A 14,871-nucleotide genomic window follows, 5' to 3' on the forward strand; every position below is an offset into this window, starting at 1 on the left:
CAGTTTATTTTGTAACAGCATTGGTGTTGGATTGCATAAAATATAACTTAACCTGTAGAGCTGACAAAATTTGTATTCCTGCAATCAAAATTCAAAGCTGCATTGTCCATGTAAAGAAATGGATATTTTCTTCTGTGTTCATAGCGTATAAGTTGGTCTGTAGCTGAACTAATTAGTTTTAGTCAGTCCTGATTTAAAAGGTATTGAAAACCAGTAGAAAATTGATTATTTAAGTATTTTGCTTCTGAAAACCAGTAGGAGATTCCTTATTTAACTACTTTGCTTCTATGATGGTATTTTCTATGTTAGACTAGCTAACTGTATACTAAACTTGAAAGTTTTTTATTCAGCTGTAAAACATCTGAGGATTTTTTTAAAATCAATTTACCCCTTCTTACACTTTCCCAGAATTAACTCTTGTAATTATGGTGACTTAGGTTGTTTTTACTGCATAACTGAGTTACCAGACAGATACAGACCATTCTGTACTTTTCTGGAACAGTTCATATCTTCAAGATAATCTATTTCAAATACTTGAAGTTCTGCTAGCTGTGTAAATGTGAAATAGCAGTACAAATATTTGAACATGTTAAGATGAAAGGTCATATGCTTCAAACAGCGGAAGTGTCTGATCAGGTTAAAGCTGTAACTTTCCACCATGTTTTAAAACAAAACAATCCACAAAGTTAGAGGAATGTGTGAACATTCAGTCAGAAAACATGGGAACCTTAAACTGTGTGGATGTTTGTATGTCACTCAGTGCTGTTGTGGGAGATGGCCTGGTTCCCTATCCCACAGAACAAGGGACTACTGTTAGTTTCATAGGATAAAACCAGTGAAAAGAAAAGGCAGAGACCAAGCCTGCTGGCTCCTCCTCCTCTGTTAAGCACAGAAGTACTGCTTGATTTTACACCTTCCTATCACTGTGTTCAGCATGAGGGGGTAATGTACTTCTTATGTCTTGATGCTGAGTAAGGTGGAGAATGGAGAATGGAATAGGATCTATGATAGAAACCAAGTGAAACTGGGAAGACATGGTATGAGGACAGAAATGCTTGAGGGTTTTTCACGTAAGAGTAGCTAGTGCAGTGATGCTTTAGTGATTTTTGCTGAGGCTGGACAGGAAGGATGTGCTTGATTATGTGAGTCCTGATTTGGTGGAAGGAGAGGAAAATAAGAGGCAAGAGTTCAAAGTACTTTAACACACTTATGTTAAATTGTTTTGGAAAGTTGCTACAGCACCCAGTGCTATTCCAAAACAAATCAGTAAATTGCTGACACAAGTGTGCAGCAGCCAAGGAGTTCTGGACCCTCACAGTACCTTCCCATTAAAGCTAGCAGTTGCAAAGTGAGACATTCCTGTATGACCTATGTGTCCTTTATTACCAGAAAATATAGATAGCACTCTCAAAGAGCTTATTAACCATTTGCTTTTCTCTGGGGAATGGGACATAGTGTTTGACCTTTAGCTGACTTTATTTTTTGCAAGGTATAGGGGCAAAGTAACACTTTTAGCTTGGGAGGTTGGATGCTTATCCTCCAAGTTTTACTGAGAAATTTAGATGTTTTGGTGAGTTTTCCAAAAATCCCACTCTGTATGTCTATATGTGTTGTGTGTGTGTATATTGTGTGTGGGTTAAAGTAGGTATTTAACATCAAATCTACAAGTTAGTGTTCCTAAAACCAGTTTCTTCTTTAAATATTTAAACTTCTGATATTGAAGTTGTTATTATTCACCTCTTGTCATAGGAGGATGCCTTCAGTCAGCAGAGTAATAGATGGCTATAAAACAAATTAGGTAATCCTCTTTTTTGGCTTTCAGATTGTTTACATATGTGGCATTACAGCAAAATATAATGGTGAAGATGGTGTTGGGAAATATAAATCTAGACTAGATTGCTAAATGAGTTTCCTAGGTTTTTGTTCTGGCACTTCTGCTTCTGAAAACCATATGGTACATTATCAAGTTCCAGCTTGCTTTGGTTTCATCTTGCTGCTGAAAATCAAGCCTAGAACTGCAATATGTTTCATGATCTTTTTCCTCAACAAGAAAAAAAACTTCGTGTTAAAAGTTGTTTAACAACATATAGTGTTATAACTGTTCTCACTTTCCATCACTTTCCATATTGTGCTCTTTTCCTTTCTTTTATCTGTGCTTTGATTTCACAGAACAGAGTATGGGCATGGCTGCTTCTGTCCTTTTGCCTTTTGTTGTTGTTTTTTTTTCTTTTGTACTTCCCCTTTGGCTCTCTTGAATTAGCAAATATGTGTAATTTCTCATTTTGGAGGTTCATTGAAGTTTGTTTTAGTTGACAATTATTCTTCCATTGTTCAGTGACTTCATAGCACTGAACACAGCAGAAGTGTGTTCAGTGGAGTCGTTGGAACTCTCAGGCATGCAGTGCTTCAGTGCCAGCTTATGGAACCTCATTACCAACCTGGATTTTTCCTCAGGATTGATTAGTACTTTTGTGTAGCAACCATCGCTGCAAAATACATTATCAAATGTATATGAGACATTCCTTATACAGAAAAATCTTTTCCATGGAAGTTTTTAACTGCTTGTTGGCTACGATTAAAAAAAAAATCACAAAGGAAAGCTAAAAATATGTGAGTTTTGATGACTCAGGATTAGTAGAGACTTTCTCAATCTGCCTTAATCATGTTTTTTATTTAGAAAGGGTGAAGTTTTTCTTAGTTAAGTGTAAATTTTTTTTGTGCCTTAGAGATCCGATTTTTTTCCAATTTATTTAAACTGTATCTTTGATTGCAGGTGCATTGAAAACTTACTTTAAATTTCCTAGAAGAAGGGAGAATCCTCAGCAGAAAGTGAGGATTAAAAATTCTTTGATATGTAGTAATGTATGAATACTATGCTGCTTTTGTTGAGAAGAAAGCAGCACCAGATTTATTGCACAATTTATACTACCATTCAGATATGTTTATTTTAATATTTTCTGTTTTAAAATAAATGTAGAAACAAGAGTGAAGGCTGTGTAGTTCATAGCCTTTTCTGTTTCTATTTGCTATGAACATTCGTGGAATGAAGCGCCCTCATAAAGCTTTTCAGTAATTGTCCTTTCTCTGTAAAATGTCTGTTTTCATGTGCATGATATGAATCCTAGATTAATTTTGGTCTCTGATACAGTGGATTCCTCCCAAGATACTTGAGGGATTCAGCCCCTGTTGAATTAAACTCTTCAGAAACTGACATTTGGGAGAATTGGATGACACATGAAAATTGAATTTGAAGTCAGTTAGTCACCATAGGTTGCTAATACAGTCAATGGGGAGAAATAAGCATGTCCAGAAGATGATGCCTTTCATGGTGTACAAAGGTGACTAAAGATCTGTACTTTTTTGTTCTCTCTCTCTTTTTATGAGGTGAGAAGGTGCAAATTGCCTGGAGCTGTAAGCATTGAAGTAGCTTCATTTTTCTGTGCAGTCTGCTGCAAATGGGTCTGGTTGCTGGGTCTGTGTGCTCATCCATCAATAAAGTTTGGAAGAATATAGTTGTGCCTGAACAGTGTCCAGGACCCAGGCATGTCCCCATCTCTCCCTTCCCCTGTGATATGGGACTCTTAAAGCTGAGTAAGCCATGACCTGAATGGCAGACTCCAAGACCTGCAAAGTCACCCAAGTGCTTACCTATGTTCCTTCAAATCCATTCTTAAAATACATGAGAATTACACTCTTGGCAAATAAGTTATCTGAGGTACACCCTCTGCTAGCTGAAACTTGGTTTTTCCCTAGGAAGCATTTCTTAACTGAGCCAGTGGTCAAATGCTGGAACAGGCTTTCTAGAGTTGTAGCCAAAGTCCCAAACCTGTCAGTATTTTAAGAGGCATTTGGACAATGCCCTTAACATCAACTTTGTCAGCCCTCAATCAATCAGGCAATTGGACTAGATTATCATCACAGGTCCCTTCCCACTAAAGAAGTCTGTCATATTCTATTTCCTAGAGATTGAGACTTTGCCATAAGTGGGCAAAGTCTGTGAGGCCTCTCTATGTTACAGAATTATCCACTTTATAGAGCAGGCAGAATGACATTCTCTAGAAACAGAACTCAGACTGTAGTTTACATTCTATAGCAAAAAATGGCAGTTGGCTTTGTTTTTTCTCCCTCTCTTTTTGAAGTAGAGGATAAAATACATGGGAAAGGATTGGGGTTGTAGAGATTTCTTCCACCAAGTCCTTGGTCCATTACTGACTAAGTCATTCCAATCTGATCTAATTGAGATATAACTTTTAATTTCTCTTCCAGCTCAAGTTTGTATTGTCACACTGTTTTGATATACGTTGGTGCCCATATTTACACAAAACTGGGTATATAGGCTACTTTTTCATGGTAAAAAAGGCTTCTTTAGAAGTGATATTGGATTTTTTAACATTGGAATTTTTTTAAGTAAATGCTATTTTTAATAACTAGAAAACACTGTTCTTCCTTTGGTGCTTCCTTTTATACTGTATTTAGAGTAAAAAAAATAAACACATCCATCAGTCTTAAATGTTATGGACTTTTAAGTTGCTATATCAGCAAACAGGATTCTGAGCTGTCAGAAGCAATGCTGGGAAATATAAAATTCTCTTCCAGTCCATAATACATTTGGACTGTTGCAAATAGGCAGATTGATCAGGGAGGATGCCTCGAGAGGGCACTGGCCCCTGTGAAGTATTAGCTGAAACCTTAGTTAGCCGTTGCTACCCATTTACTGTGCAGTGTGAGCTCTGTTTCCCATCCACTTCCGCTTAGCATCATGAAGCTGAATTCCTTGGGGCTTCAAACAGCAAATCATGAAATGAGAATGATCTGATTGAAGTATTACAGTTTTTATTTTTAGAGGTTGATGTGTCTAACCATAGACCGTGACCAGATGCCTCAGAAAGTTCCAGAGTTCAGTGACTGCCCTAACACTGCTTCCTTCTAATTCCCTGTAAACATGGATTAGCTTAAAACTTTGAAGCCTAAATGTTTGTCTGTCGCATTATCCAGATTCCTTGAAACACTGCTGTTATCCTCATGTTTATACTTTTGCTGATTTAAAGATATAATAGTGGTATTATTTTAAGCAGCAAATTTTCTGTGCGCTATCTGCTAACCACAGACTGTGGAAATGCTAATGAGACAGACTGGGTTTGCTGTAAATGAGGCAAATAAAACTTTGCTTAGGCAAGCTGTGAGAACTGAGAATGTGAAAGAGAGGAGACAAAGAAGAAGCAAGTAGATCAGATTTGTAATTATTTCTTAATACTAAAGAATGAGACAGACACTGTGGAATGTTCACTGATTGGACTGTTATATGTGGACACTAACAAGTCTTGAACGTTTATCACTGACATTCAGTGCAGAACTTAACATTTATCTTTTACTGGTTCTTCTCAAAAAACTTTGTATTTTTACAAAACAAGGCTAGTAATCATCTTCGTCTCCCCTTCTCAGTGGTCACCTTTTTTCACTGATAATCTTCTACATGAAAAGAAGGAGGAGAAGCACAAGTACAGTAAGAATTTTTAAAACTTTTCACAAATAAATTTGTTTTATAGGAAAAAAAAATCCCCAATTCTTGAATCTTTCCAACCTGCCTTTCTACAAAGAGCAATGAAAGTTTATTGACATCTGTAGTTTTTGAATGCCAGTGCCAATGAACAGTTTCAGCATCTTTCCAATCTCCCTGTTTCCAGTTGCTCCTAGGGATATTCTGTCATCTTAGCACAATCAGCGGTGCTGACAATATCTTGTAGCAATGGTTAAAGATTTAATGTTTACTGATTTTATTATCTGTCAGCTGCCTTTTAGAAAAATGATGCAGAATTACTTGATGTCCTCTGAAAATACAGGCCTTAGAAGCATGTCAGTGGAAAGATGGCTTCTTTCACTCCCTTTTTACCAAATAAACAGCTACTGTCTATGTAAGCTGAAATTGTTTGGATTGTATTTGCTTTTTTTTCAAAATCCCAAGCGCGTAAATTGCTATTGCAACATATTATGTAACAATTCTGTATGGCTTTCCTCCCTCATCCTGAAATCCAAGATTTGTTGATGCCCTTTACTGCCCATGTCTTTACTCTTCTTCATGAAGAAAGTTTTAAACTCCATATCTAGAGCACTTAGATCCTTATAGTCAGTAATAGCAGATGCTAGGGTAGAGAATTGTCTAGTCATAGGAAACCTGTAAAATGGAATTTGCTCAAAAAAATACAGTGGAAGAGTGTTGCTTCACGTTACTTGGACAAAGATCAAAGTCTATAGGGCACTTCTATAAATAATGATGGGAAGCCTGTTTTTGTCTGTCATTGATCCTAAAACCAGTAGATCATTTAAAGTAAAAAAGAAAATTCTAATATTGCCTTATTGATAAGATGGCTATGTTGTGTGCTGAGTCTGCTATGAATTGGTGTGGTACAAAGCTTAATCTAAATTTTTCAAAATTCTTTATTGGGTAGTAGTGAATGTACATGTGGAGAGAGGAAGCTTTTATTAAGTTTAAAAGAAGATGGGAGGCAGATCTTTTGAAAGATGACTTCAAGAAAGAAGTACTTGGAAGTAACACTTCATGAAATTCATAAGCCTTTGGCAATTTAAAACAATTTAAGGTACTGTTTTAATTTAGCTTTTATTACTGATGTCAGAAGTTCCTATTTAATAATCATATACTCTCTGTAAGGCCTGTTACATCTTTTGCATTTTTCCATTTAATATGTTTTTTCAGTGATAGTGGGCTTGATTATGGAAGAGAGTAGTTCATAGCCTCATTAGCCTTGTTATGATATAAGCAGCAGATTTTGAACATACAGTCAATGGAAAAACAACTTGTGCTGTATTTGTAACTGACATCACCTTAGCTCAACCACAGATGTGATTCCATCTGGCAATTTCTGTGCTACTAATGAATAAAAACACTCAAGTCTTCAGTATTTTTTGACCTAGTAGCATGTAGAAACTTATAATTACTGTTGGACAAGCCTTACAAATGAAAATTCTGGCATAGGTGAGGTGACAAAGGCACAAATACAGTAAGTTGGTGTGGGAGCCACAGCAGTGTTAATATCTTGCGTCTGCATCTAGTTTTCCTTGCTCACTGGACCACACTCCATGGAGCCAACCTAGATGTAATGATTTTCATTGTAACAAAAGATGGGTGGAAAAACATCTGCTTTGAAAACTAAAAGTAGGTGGTTTTATTAATAAAATGATACTGGATATGGATAACTGGTACTTTTTGCCTGGGAAGCTTTTACTTAGTAAATAATTTCATGCTGATCAAATGGTAGGAATAGGACTTGAAGTTAAAAGAAAGGAAAGTTACTTTATTTTAAATAGGCTATGGCTTTGAGTCTTTTTACATAAAGATGTCTGTGTCTTTGTACACTTACTTATTACATTTGAAGACATTAGATGTTAGTAATGTTAGAATTTTTATACCTTAGATGACATTTAATCTGTAATCTCATGTTGCTGCATTCTGAATACCAAGACAATTTCAAAGCAGTTTTCTATATCTTGTCTGCCTATGGGTTAGGACTTAAACCAATGGTTCACAAGTGGTATTTGAAGTAATTTCTCACAAGAAGAGAGGGATGTGTGTTTTTCTCTGTGTAACTGTCTCTCTTCAGGTGAGGGTGTGCCAGTGGTCCCCTGCTGTTGTTGGGATTAAAAACCACAGATGTGAGGTTTCCAGAAAACAATACTGGATGTCTTCAGTTTAGCTCTGAAGTGGAGACTAATAGAGGGAAACCATATTTGCCAGCTATCTGAAATGTCTTTTATATTAATATTTAATAAAAGATATTTCTGACTATAATATTATTTAGGGCAGACCTATGTAAATTATATAGCACACTTCAGAAACATACTCCTTTCTTTTCATGTCTCTTAGTAAACGCATGGTATAAAGTGTTTGAGGGAGTGCATTAGAGTCCAGCTGATTATTTCTTTGCTATTTCTTTTTATTCTTTTACAGAGTATTTTTTTTCCTCTCTTCTTTCTGGCTTACTTGAGAAATGAAGTCATAAACTGTACCACAGATTATAAAGTCAGAAGTTGGTTCATCCTGAGTTAGTACAGCCTATCTGGGAATCAGGAGGCTAAATTAAAAATGCAGTTATAAAACAGCATATATTTGGAAGCTTTGTTCTCTTAAACCTGAACCTTCTGTTGACTGACGTTAGATGATCCAGAAGCAGATGCTGCAGCAGCTATTTGTTGATTTAGTTGCTATGGTGACATGATACATTCATGTACAGCAGGAAGCTCACTGTACGTTGGCTAATTTGATAGGAAGGAAGGCTTGAGGTAGGTATTGCTGACTATATTGTTAATTGATCCTACCTTTCACATCCTGCCTCCACACGCTTGGCGGATGCACAGCTCTAGAGGAAGGTGAAGGGAGATCCTGCTGCGTGGCGTTCAGGTTTAGGTGCCCTGTTGACAGGAGGGGGGGCAGTGTTCCACACATCCCCGAAGATTACCTCAGTCCTGAGTGAATGGAACAGATTGGAGCAGCCGGAGTGGTGCCTGTTGAATCTTCCTTCATCCTTTGTCACTGTGGTAGCACCAGTTGAATGAGAGAAATAAAAGGATGCGAGCAACAGTAAGTCAAAGTGCTAAGGCTTTTGAAATGGGTTATGAGATAAAGCATGTCACTAATTAACATCTTGATTGCAACTGTTAGTGGAGAAAAATGTAATTGTTCTGAATACGTGCCCTAATGACAGAGCATAAATGTGGCTCTGCCTGGAAGTTGTGTCTTTTCTAGAAATACACCCTTTTATAATCTTGTTGCAGGCAGATTGTTAAAGATACAGTGTACATCTTACAAAGAGCTTGACTGTACCACCCTCTTAACAGGTTCAGTGTTTTAAAATTTTTTGAAGTCAGAATGACCAAGAGTATAGCTACGATGTTTTCCTAAATTTGAAAAATATTCAAGAATTAATCTACCTTTGTCCTTTTGGGTAAAAATCTTCTCATGAGTACTGCTGAGCTAATTTCAGTTGCAGTATTTTTAGACAAACCACTGCTTGCTGTCTTTTTTTTTTTCCTGTTGATTTGTTTTAGCAGTGCATTTAGAAATACGATTTTGGTGAAGTCTTTCCATTATTTGTGATTGCTGACAATCTTTTGCTACTGACTCAGCATCTATAACCATATAATGCTAAATATAGATGTTTTAAGATTAATAATAAACAAAACAAAACAAAAGACCAAACCCAAGCCTGAAATACTCTTCTATTTCCTAGTAAAACATGTCACAAAATAGTATTGTTTCTGCTAGTATAGAAGTGGTTTGTGATTCTATTATCTTTAAATTACGGTTTTAAATCTCCAAGCAAACATTTTGGAACACTTACCTCCTTGCTTTTTAGGAAGTTTGTTTGTAGAAAAAACCCCAAAACTCCCCATAACCCCAAAAAAAACACACATTCCCCCAAGCCACTCCAGAATGAGGGAAAAACAGAACTCTGCTTTTTAGTAATATTGTTTTGTAGTCTTCCTTGTACAGGAGCAGTCTCTTACTATGTAGTTACATTTAAGTGTGCTTTAACCACAGTTTGTAATGCAACATACTCTTACTTCTTCAGGTTTCATATATAATATTAATAATGACTAAAATTATTGTACCATGTTCTAGCTTCCCTCCCCCTTCCACTTTTTCCTTCACATCTTACTTCCCACATTTTTTGGTATTTTAACGTGTATGCCAGGCTAGGAATCAGCTTTGTTTCTAAAGGATTGCTTTGTTTGTTTGTTTGTTTGTTTGTTTGTTTGTTATGATATATTTTGTTTGTTATGATATATTTTGTTTGTTATGATATATTAGCATTCTAGTTATATATGTTCAGAGGCTTTTTGCTTGGTTGGAAAATTTGTCCCAGATTTCACTCATTCTGGAAAAATATGTAAATTCACAAAGCATATCTAACTTCTTTTACAGGAAGATACAAAGTAACTCTTTCAGTTTCTTCCCCCTTCAGAGTGAGGTTCTGGGTGGCTGGGGAGAGAGAAGCATTCAAAATGCACTTTTACACTGAAATTCAGTCTGGTTCCTTTAGTTTTCTTGCCTTTGTGGCTGTAGACAGTGCTAACCTATGGAGAGAACAGTTCTCATGTGGGCTTATCCCACGACTTCACACAGGACACAAATGTTTAATGTATCTTGATTTCTTTAGTCTCAGTCAGGATTTTAAAAATTAACCTTTTTTTTTTCCCCTTTAGGAAGCTGATAGTCCTTGGTACCGAAGGATGGGTTTGAGAGCCAAGATATTCTGGAGACAGAACAAGCTTGATTATTTATTTTCCTTTATTGCAGATACAAAAACCTTTCTCCCGTATCCCAGTAAATCTAAATTATAGTTTCAGTTTTTCAGCTAATACTTAGCTGTTTTGCAGTAAACCTATAATTATTAGGAAAGCTAATTTTTTAAATGATATTTTACATTCAGTAGCTAATAGCTTCTTTTACTGATAGAGAATCTTTTGATGCTTTAAAAGCATTTATTTTGACAAGACAGATTGTTACGTGCTAGGAACGATTTGAAAATTTGGCTGTAAATACCAAACTTGCAAACAAAGTTTTATTGTATCTGACTTGATTCTCTTGATATTTGTGCTGGCCTAGAAGAATCAGAAACTGTTTCAGTCAGTCCTGTCCTGTCAGAAATACAGGTATTATTTGAGCATAGGCTCTAAAATGTGTAATATTTAAGATCATTATGCTTTGGTAGGGGTAAGTTAAACTCTCTTCCATAAACCATATTCAAATCTGATCTGCAGAAAATTCTCCGAATTAGGAAGGTCCTCATAACTGTATAGAGCAGTGTGAAGGAGAAGGTTAATACATGTCTTAATTCTGGATTTGTTTTGTTTTGTGTCTCTGTAAAAGAGTATCTAGTATACTTCTAAACACAATCATTTTACTGGGGATGTTGAGTTATTTTGTTGTGGATTTTTCTGGGTTTTGGTGGTTTTGGTTTTTTTTTTTACTTTGAACTAAATTCAAATTTTTAGAACCTAAACAATAAACTTAGAGTATTATTAATATTTTGAATATGTAGATTTTTTTATCAAATAAAATTTCTTTTGCCTTATAGGTCCACTGCATGTATGTAATTGATAGAAATGACAAAATAATTTTGAGGCACTAGTGTTTGATTGGCTGTATGGTGTGTGTTTATTTGGGGAGGAAGCTTTGCTCTTTAGCCTTTCAAATTTTATTTGAGACCCGCTTTTGCGCATATAATGGTGAGCAGAAGAGAAATGTGTCAAACTTGCTGTGAGATCTTTTGAAGTTAGCTTTTAGAGCTCTTTGATTTATTTTATTATTTACTTATCAGATTTTTTTTCTTCCACGGGGACAGAAATAGTTTGGACTTATAATTGTATTTACTGTTTCTTCTATGGAAAGATGTTGCCTTAAAACAGTGAAGATGTTAATGCTTAGGGATTAGTCCTAATCTGTTTTTGTTTTTCTGCTCTGCAAGTCTTTCACCTCATCTTGGGTGCTTTTCAGAATTAATCCAATTTTGATATTAGTATTTTACAATAATGTCCATAGGTTTATGTTTCCATCTTTCTTACTAACCACCTGACAGAGACCAGTTATTAATTGTGCAAGGCTATTTATAGTTAGTCACTTTTTTTTCCACTGAAAGTAGCAGGGAAGCTTTTTCCTTCAAGTTGCAATGTAAATACATATTAGTGACGGTGCCACAAGTCTAATGCTGCCTTTCTTTTCTGTCAGGCTGAAATTATTTTGAAACCTGTCAGTCTTCTGGTACATCACTACTTCTGTTAGGAGGGAGGATGGACGTTCAAGTAGAGAAGCCTGTAGAAGTGTGTATCTTACAGAATGAAGGGTTGGTTTTAATTGTTATTTCAGTGGAGGTAATGGGCTTTTGGGCCTTAATTATTGTGCAAACAAACATATCCGAAACAAGATTAGCTAGCTCTGTAGTTTAAATTCCACTCTGCCCTCACTGTGCTCCAGTGAAGAAGTAAGTTAACCGTGTATTCATCCAGCACGAGCAAAATCTTAGGGTGCTTATGAAAGTATTCTGTATACCTAGTGACAAAGATTAGTAAGATAGAAATCAGCTGTGTTTTGTATTGTTGCTTTTTTGCCTTTGAAAGACACTGCCATGACCATATTGGCAGAGTGAAATACCTCGAAGGATCTTATTTTGGCTTCTGCAGCCTCTGCTTCTTGCTGATAAAAATTACTTCTAGACCTTTATGGAGGTAAGTGTTAACATTTGGTCTTAAGTTCTTCCTTTCTTTGGAGCAGCCTGCTGAGTCAAGGTGGCTGCAGCTCTGCCTCACACAGCTTTCTCTTCCACCTTTTGTTACTTGCATTCTTTCAGGGGTTTCTTTATGACTCCAGCCTTTTTTATCAAATTCATTTCTTTTGTGTTAGAAACAAGCTGAGGACTTGAAAAAAGACATTAAACTCCTTTCCTGCTTCAGTCTGCAGAAACATCCTGTATTTTCTCTTGCAGAAAGCGAAGAGTTTTACTGAATAAAAATAAGTAACATTGAGTATTCTTCTCTTTGAACATTTGTACTTCCATTGATTCTTTAGATGCAAGATCTAAATACTTTCTATGCTGCTCACACTGATGTAGTAATAAATCCTGTATGATATATTATGATATAATAATTTAAAAATAATTATATCTGTTAATGATAGTATGTGCAAGTCAGTGTTACATATCTCTGTAGGATGTGATTATACTACTTGAGTTGCAACAAAATTATATTCAATTTGGAATTCTTTAGGGAGAGAATTATTGTATTCTAAAAATCTATTTGCCGCATCTGCCAAGTTCAAATTGTGATTTAAGGTGAAGAATAGATTTTCAAAACTACTCTAGAGTGCGTCCCTTATGTAGTCCTTCAAAAAGGCATAATATTGTAGTGCTTCTTCAGGATACTGACTGTAATTGTTTACATATTAGTACTTTTAATGTGCTCTGAACGTTCATCTAGACTGAGACTGTGTCGTGAAACAAGTCAGTTTACTAAAATTGCAAACTGCCTGGTAAGAGTGATCTCAGGAACAGTTTTCAGATCTTTATGGACCTGTGTTATGCTCAGGACTACTATAGCATGTTCATTATTGCAGGTGACTGTTCCAGCATCTGGGAATGTTCCCAAATACTGCTTACTTTGCTAATGTGAATGTGGCTTTAGGTATCACTGATGTGGTCAAGACAATGTAGCAGTTCTCCCAGGAGAGATCAGGAATATATAAACTCCTTGGTTTGCAGACTAGGTACAAGGAGATGGGAAATGCCAAGACTTTAAAAATATTGAAGGAGGTGGATGAAATTTATTCAGAACTGTTTTTCAGCAAATCCCATAGCAGAGAAGCTGGGGAATATGTAATTAGTAGGAGATGGTTTTAAAATGTCTAGAAAGTTTCTGAAATTTTCTTACTGCCATAGGAGGTTGTGGAGGCAATTCAAATTGTAAGTGAAGTCAAAGAGTTTAGGCAAACATATGGACAGTAGGAAAGATGGACTGCAGAAAGTGGCCTGGCTCACACACTCTTCTTGAACAGCTTCTCAGTTGGTATATTAGAGTCAAAGTGCTTGCCTAGATGGGCTGCTGACCCAGACCATCAGGTCATTTCCTATGTTCTTGCTTGGCTTCAGCTTCTGCTTGAGTTCAAACAGCAGTTTCAGGAAATACACACTGAGCTTTCTAATACATAGCATTATTAGTTTTGTTAGAAGGCTTTTTTTTTTTTTAGGAGGTCTGTGCCAATCCGGGCAATTAAATTTAAACTACTACAAAGCTTATTATGTTGTTCATTTGGTTTGGATTTATTTTCTAAAGTAGCCTATATAGAAAAAAATTAAGTACCATTGAAAAGTGTGAAATTTTACTTCTAAAACTAACAGTTTTGACAACTGATGTTTCAGGTATTTCAAACTTCAGCCATTCAGTGGCCACTTTTTTATTTATGCAAGAACTGCTTTTAACATAAGTGTGTATCTGCACTCTTGTATTGTCAACTTGTATGCTAATCTCTGGAAAGAGATTTTGTATTGTTTTTCATCAGGAACTGTATTGAGATCATGTGGATCATCATTAAACAACTGTTTAAAGGAAACAATTTATAGGCACAGTGGAAATGACATAGAACTAGTTGACCTAGTACTCATTTCTTAATGGCAATGACTTAACATGATTTGAGACAAAAATACATTGTCAAAATGCTGATCGCATTCAGAAATTGCACTTGTAAATTTTATTAGGTTCCATTATAGTTGGTTGTGCTTTAAAAGTGCCTGTATGATTCTGGAATTTGTATCAAGAGTTCAGTATCCTAAGTTCACATTATTTTGTTAAGATTGTGAAGTTCTCAATTGGTGTTTTGTTGATTTAGTAAGAGAAATAGCCCTTGAAAAGTGCCCATGCTAAAGGTGCCTCCCACTGAGACTGACTCATCACAAATGAGGTTTTTATCTGAGTATCATCGTTACCTTAGAGGAGCAGGCTAAGGGTAGAATGCATGTCAGCCTTTGGGTAGCAGAACTTTGGGTGCTGTGAGTAAAGCAACAGAATTTGTCACAAAAAGATTGAGGGACAGGAAGAAAGGCTGGACCATCAGATTTTTACAAAACTTTTCTCTTAGTTCAAGCTAATTTGAATGTTTTGCCCAGAAGAGGAAGGAGGTCAAGATGCAGAATATTCAGTTTTCAGAAGTACTGATGCCAGGGTGCATGAAATAACATGTTGGCAGATGGGGTGTGCAAGCCTGCACAAGGGCACCTCAAACGAGATGAAAGAGCTATAAATAAACAACTCATAGATTTATTTTTCTCTCTCTCTTTTTTTTTTTTTTTTTTTTTACCTAGAACATGA

The 14,871-nt window shown here is 36.0% G+C and overlaps 1 protein-coding gene across 3 annotated transcripts in view; it reads left to right on the forward strand.

Annotated features, from left to right (window-relative positions):
- The window catches only part of FNDC3A (fibronectin type III domain containing 3A), a 112,140-nt gene that overhangs the window by 19,193 nt on the left and 78,076 nt on the right, over window positions 1-14,871 (forward strand). The window contains exon 1 of one of the 3 annotated variants that reach the window (XM_064714881.1): window positions 8,310-8,593. The exons of the other annotated variants lie outside the window; for them this stretch is intronic. Coding sequence (XP_064570951.1) covers window positions 8,582-8,593 — 12 coding nt within the window. The 5' untranslated portion in view covers window positions 8,310-8,581. Of the gene's footprint in view, window positions 1-8,309; window positions 8,594-14,871 lie in introns of those variants that run through there. 3 annotated transcript variants of the gene reach the window in all.

This window comes from Zonotrichia leucophrys, chromosome 1, assembly GCF_028769735.1.
Source record: "Zonotrichia leucophrys gambelii isolate GWCS_2022_RI chromosome 1, RI_Zleu_2.0, whole genome shotgun sequence".
NCBI lineage: Eukaryota > Metazoa > Chordata > Aves > Passeriformes > Passerellidae > Zonotrichia > Zonotrichia leucophrys.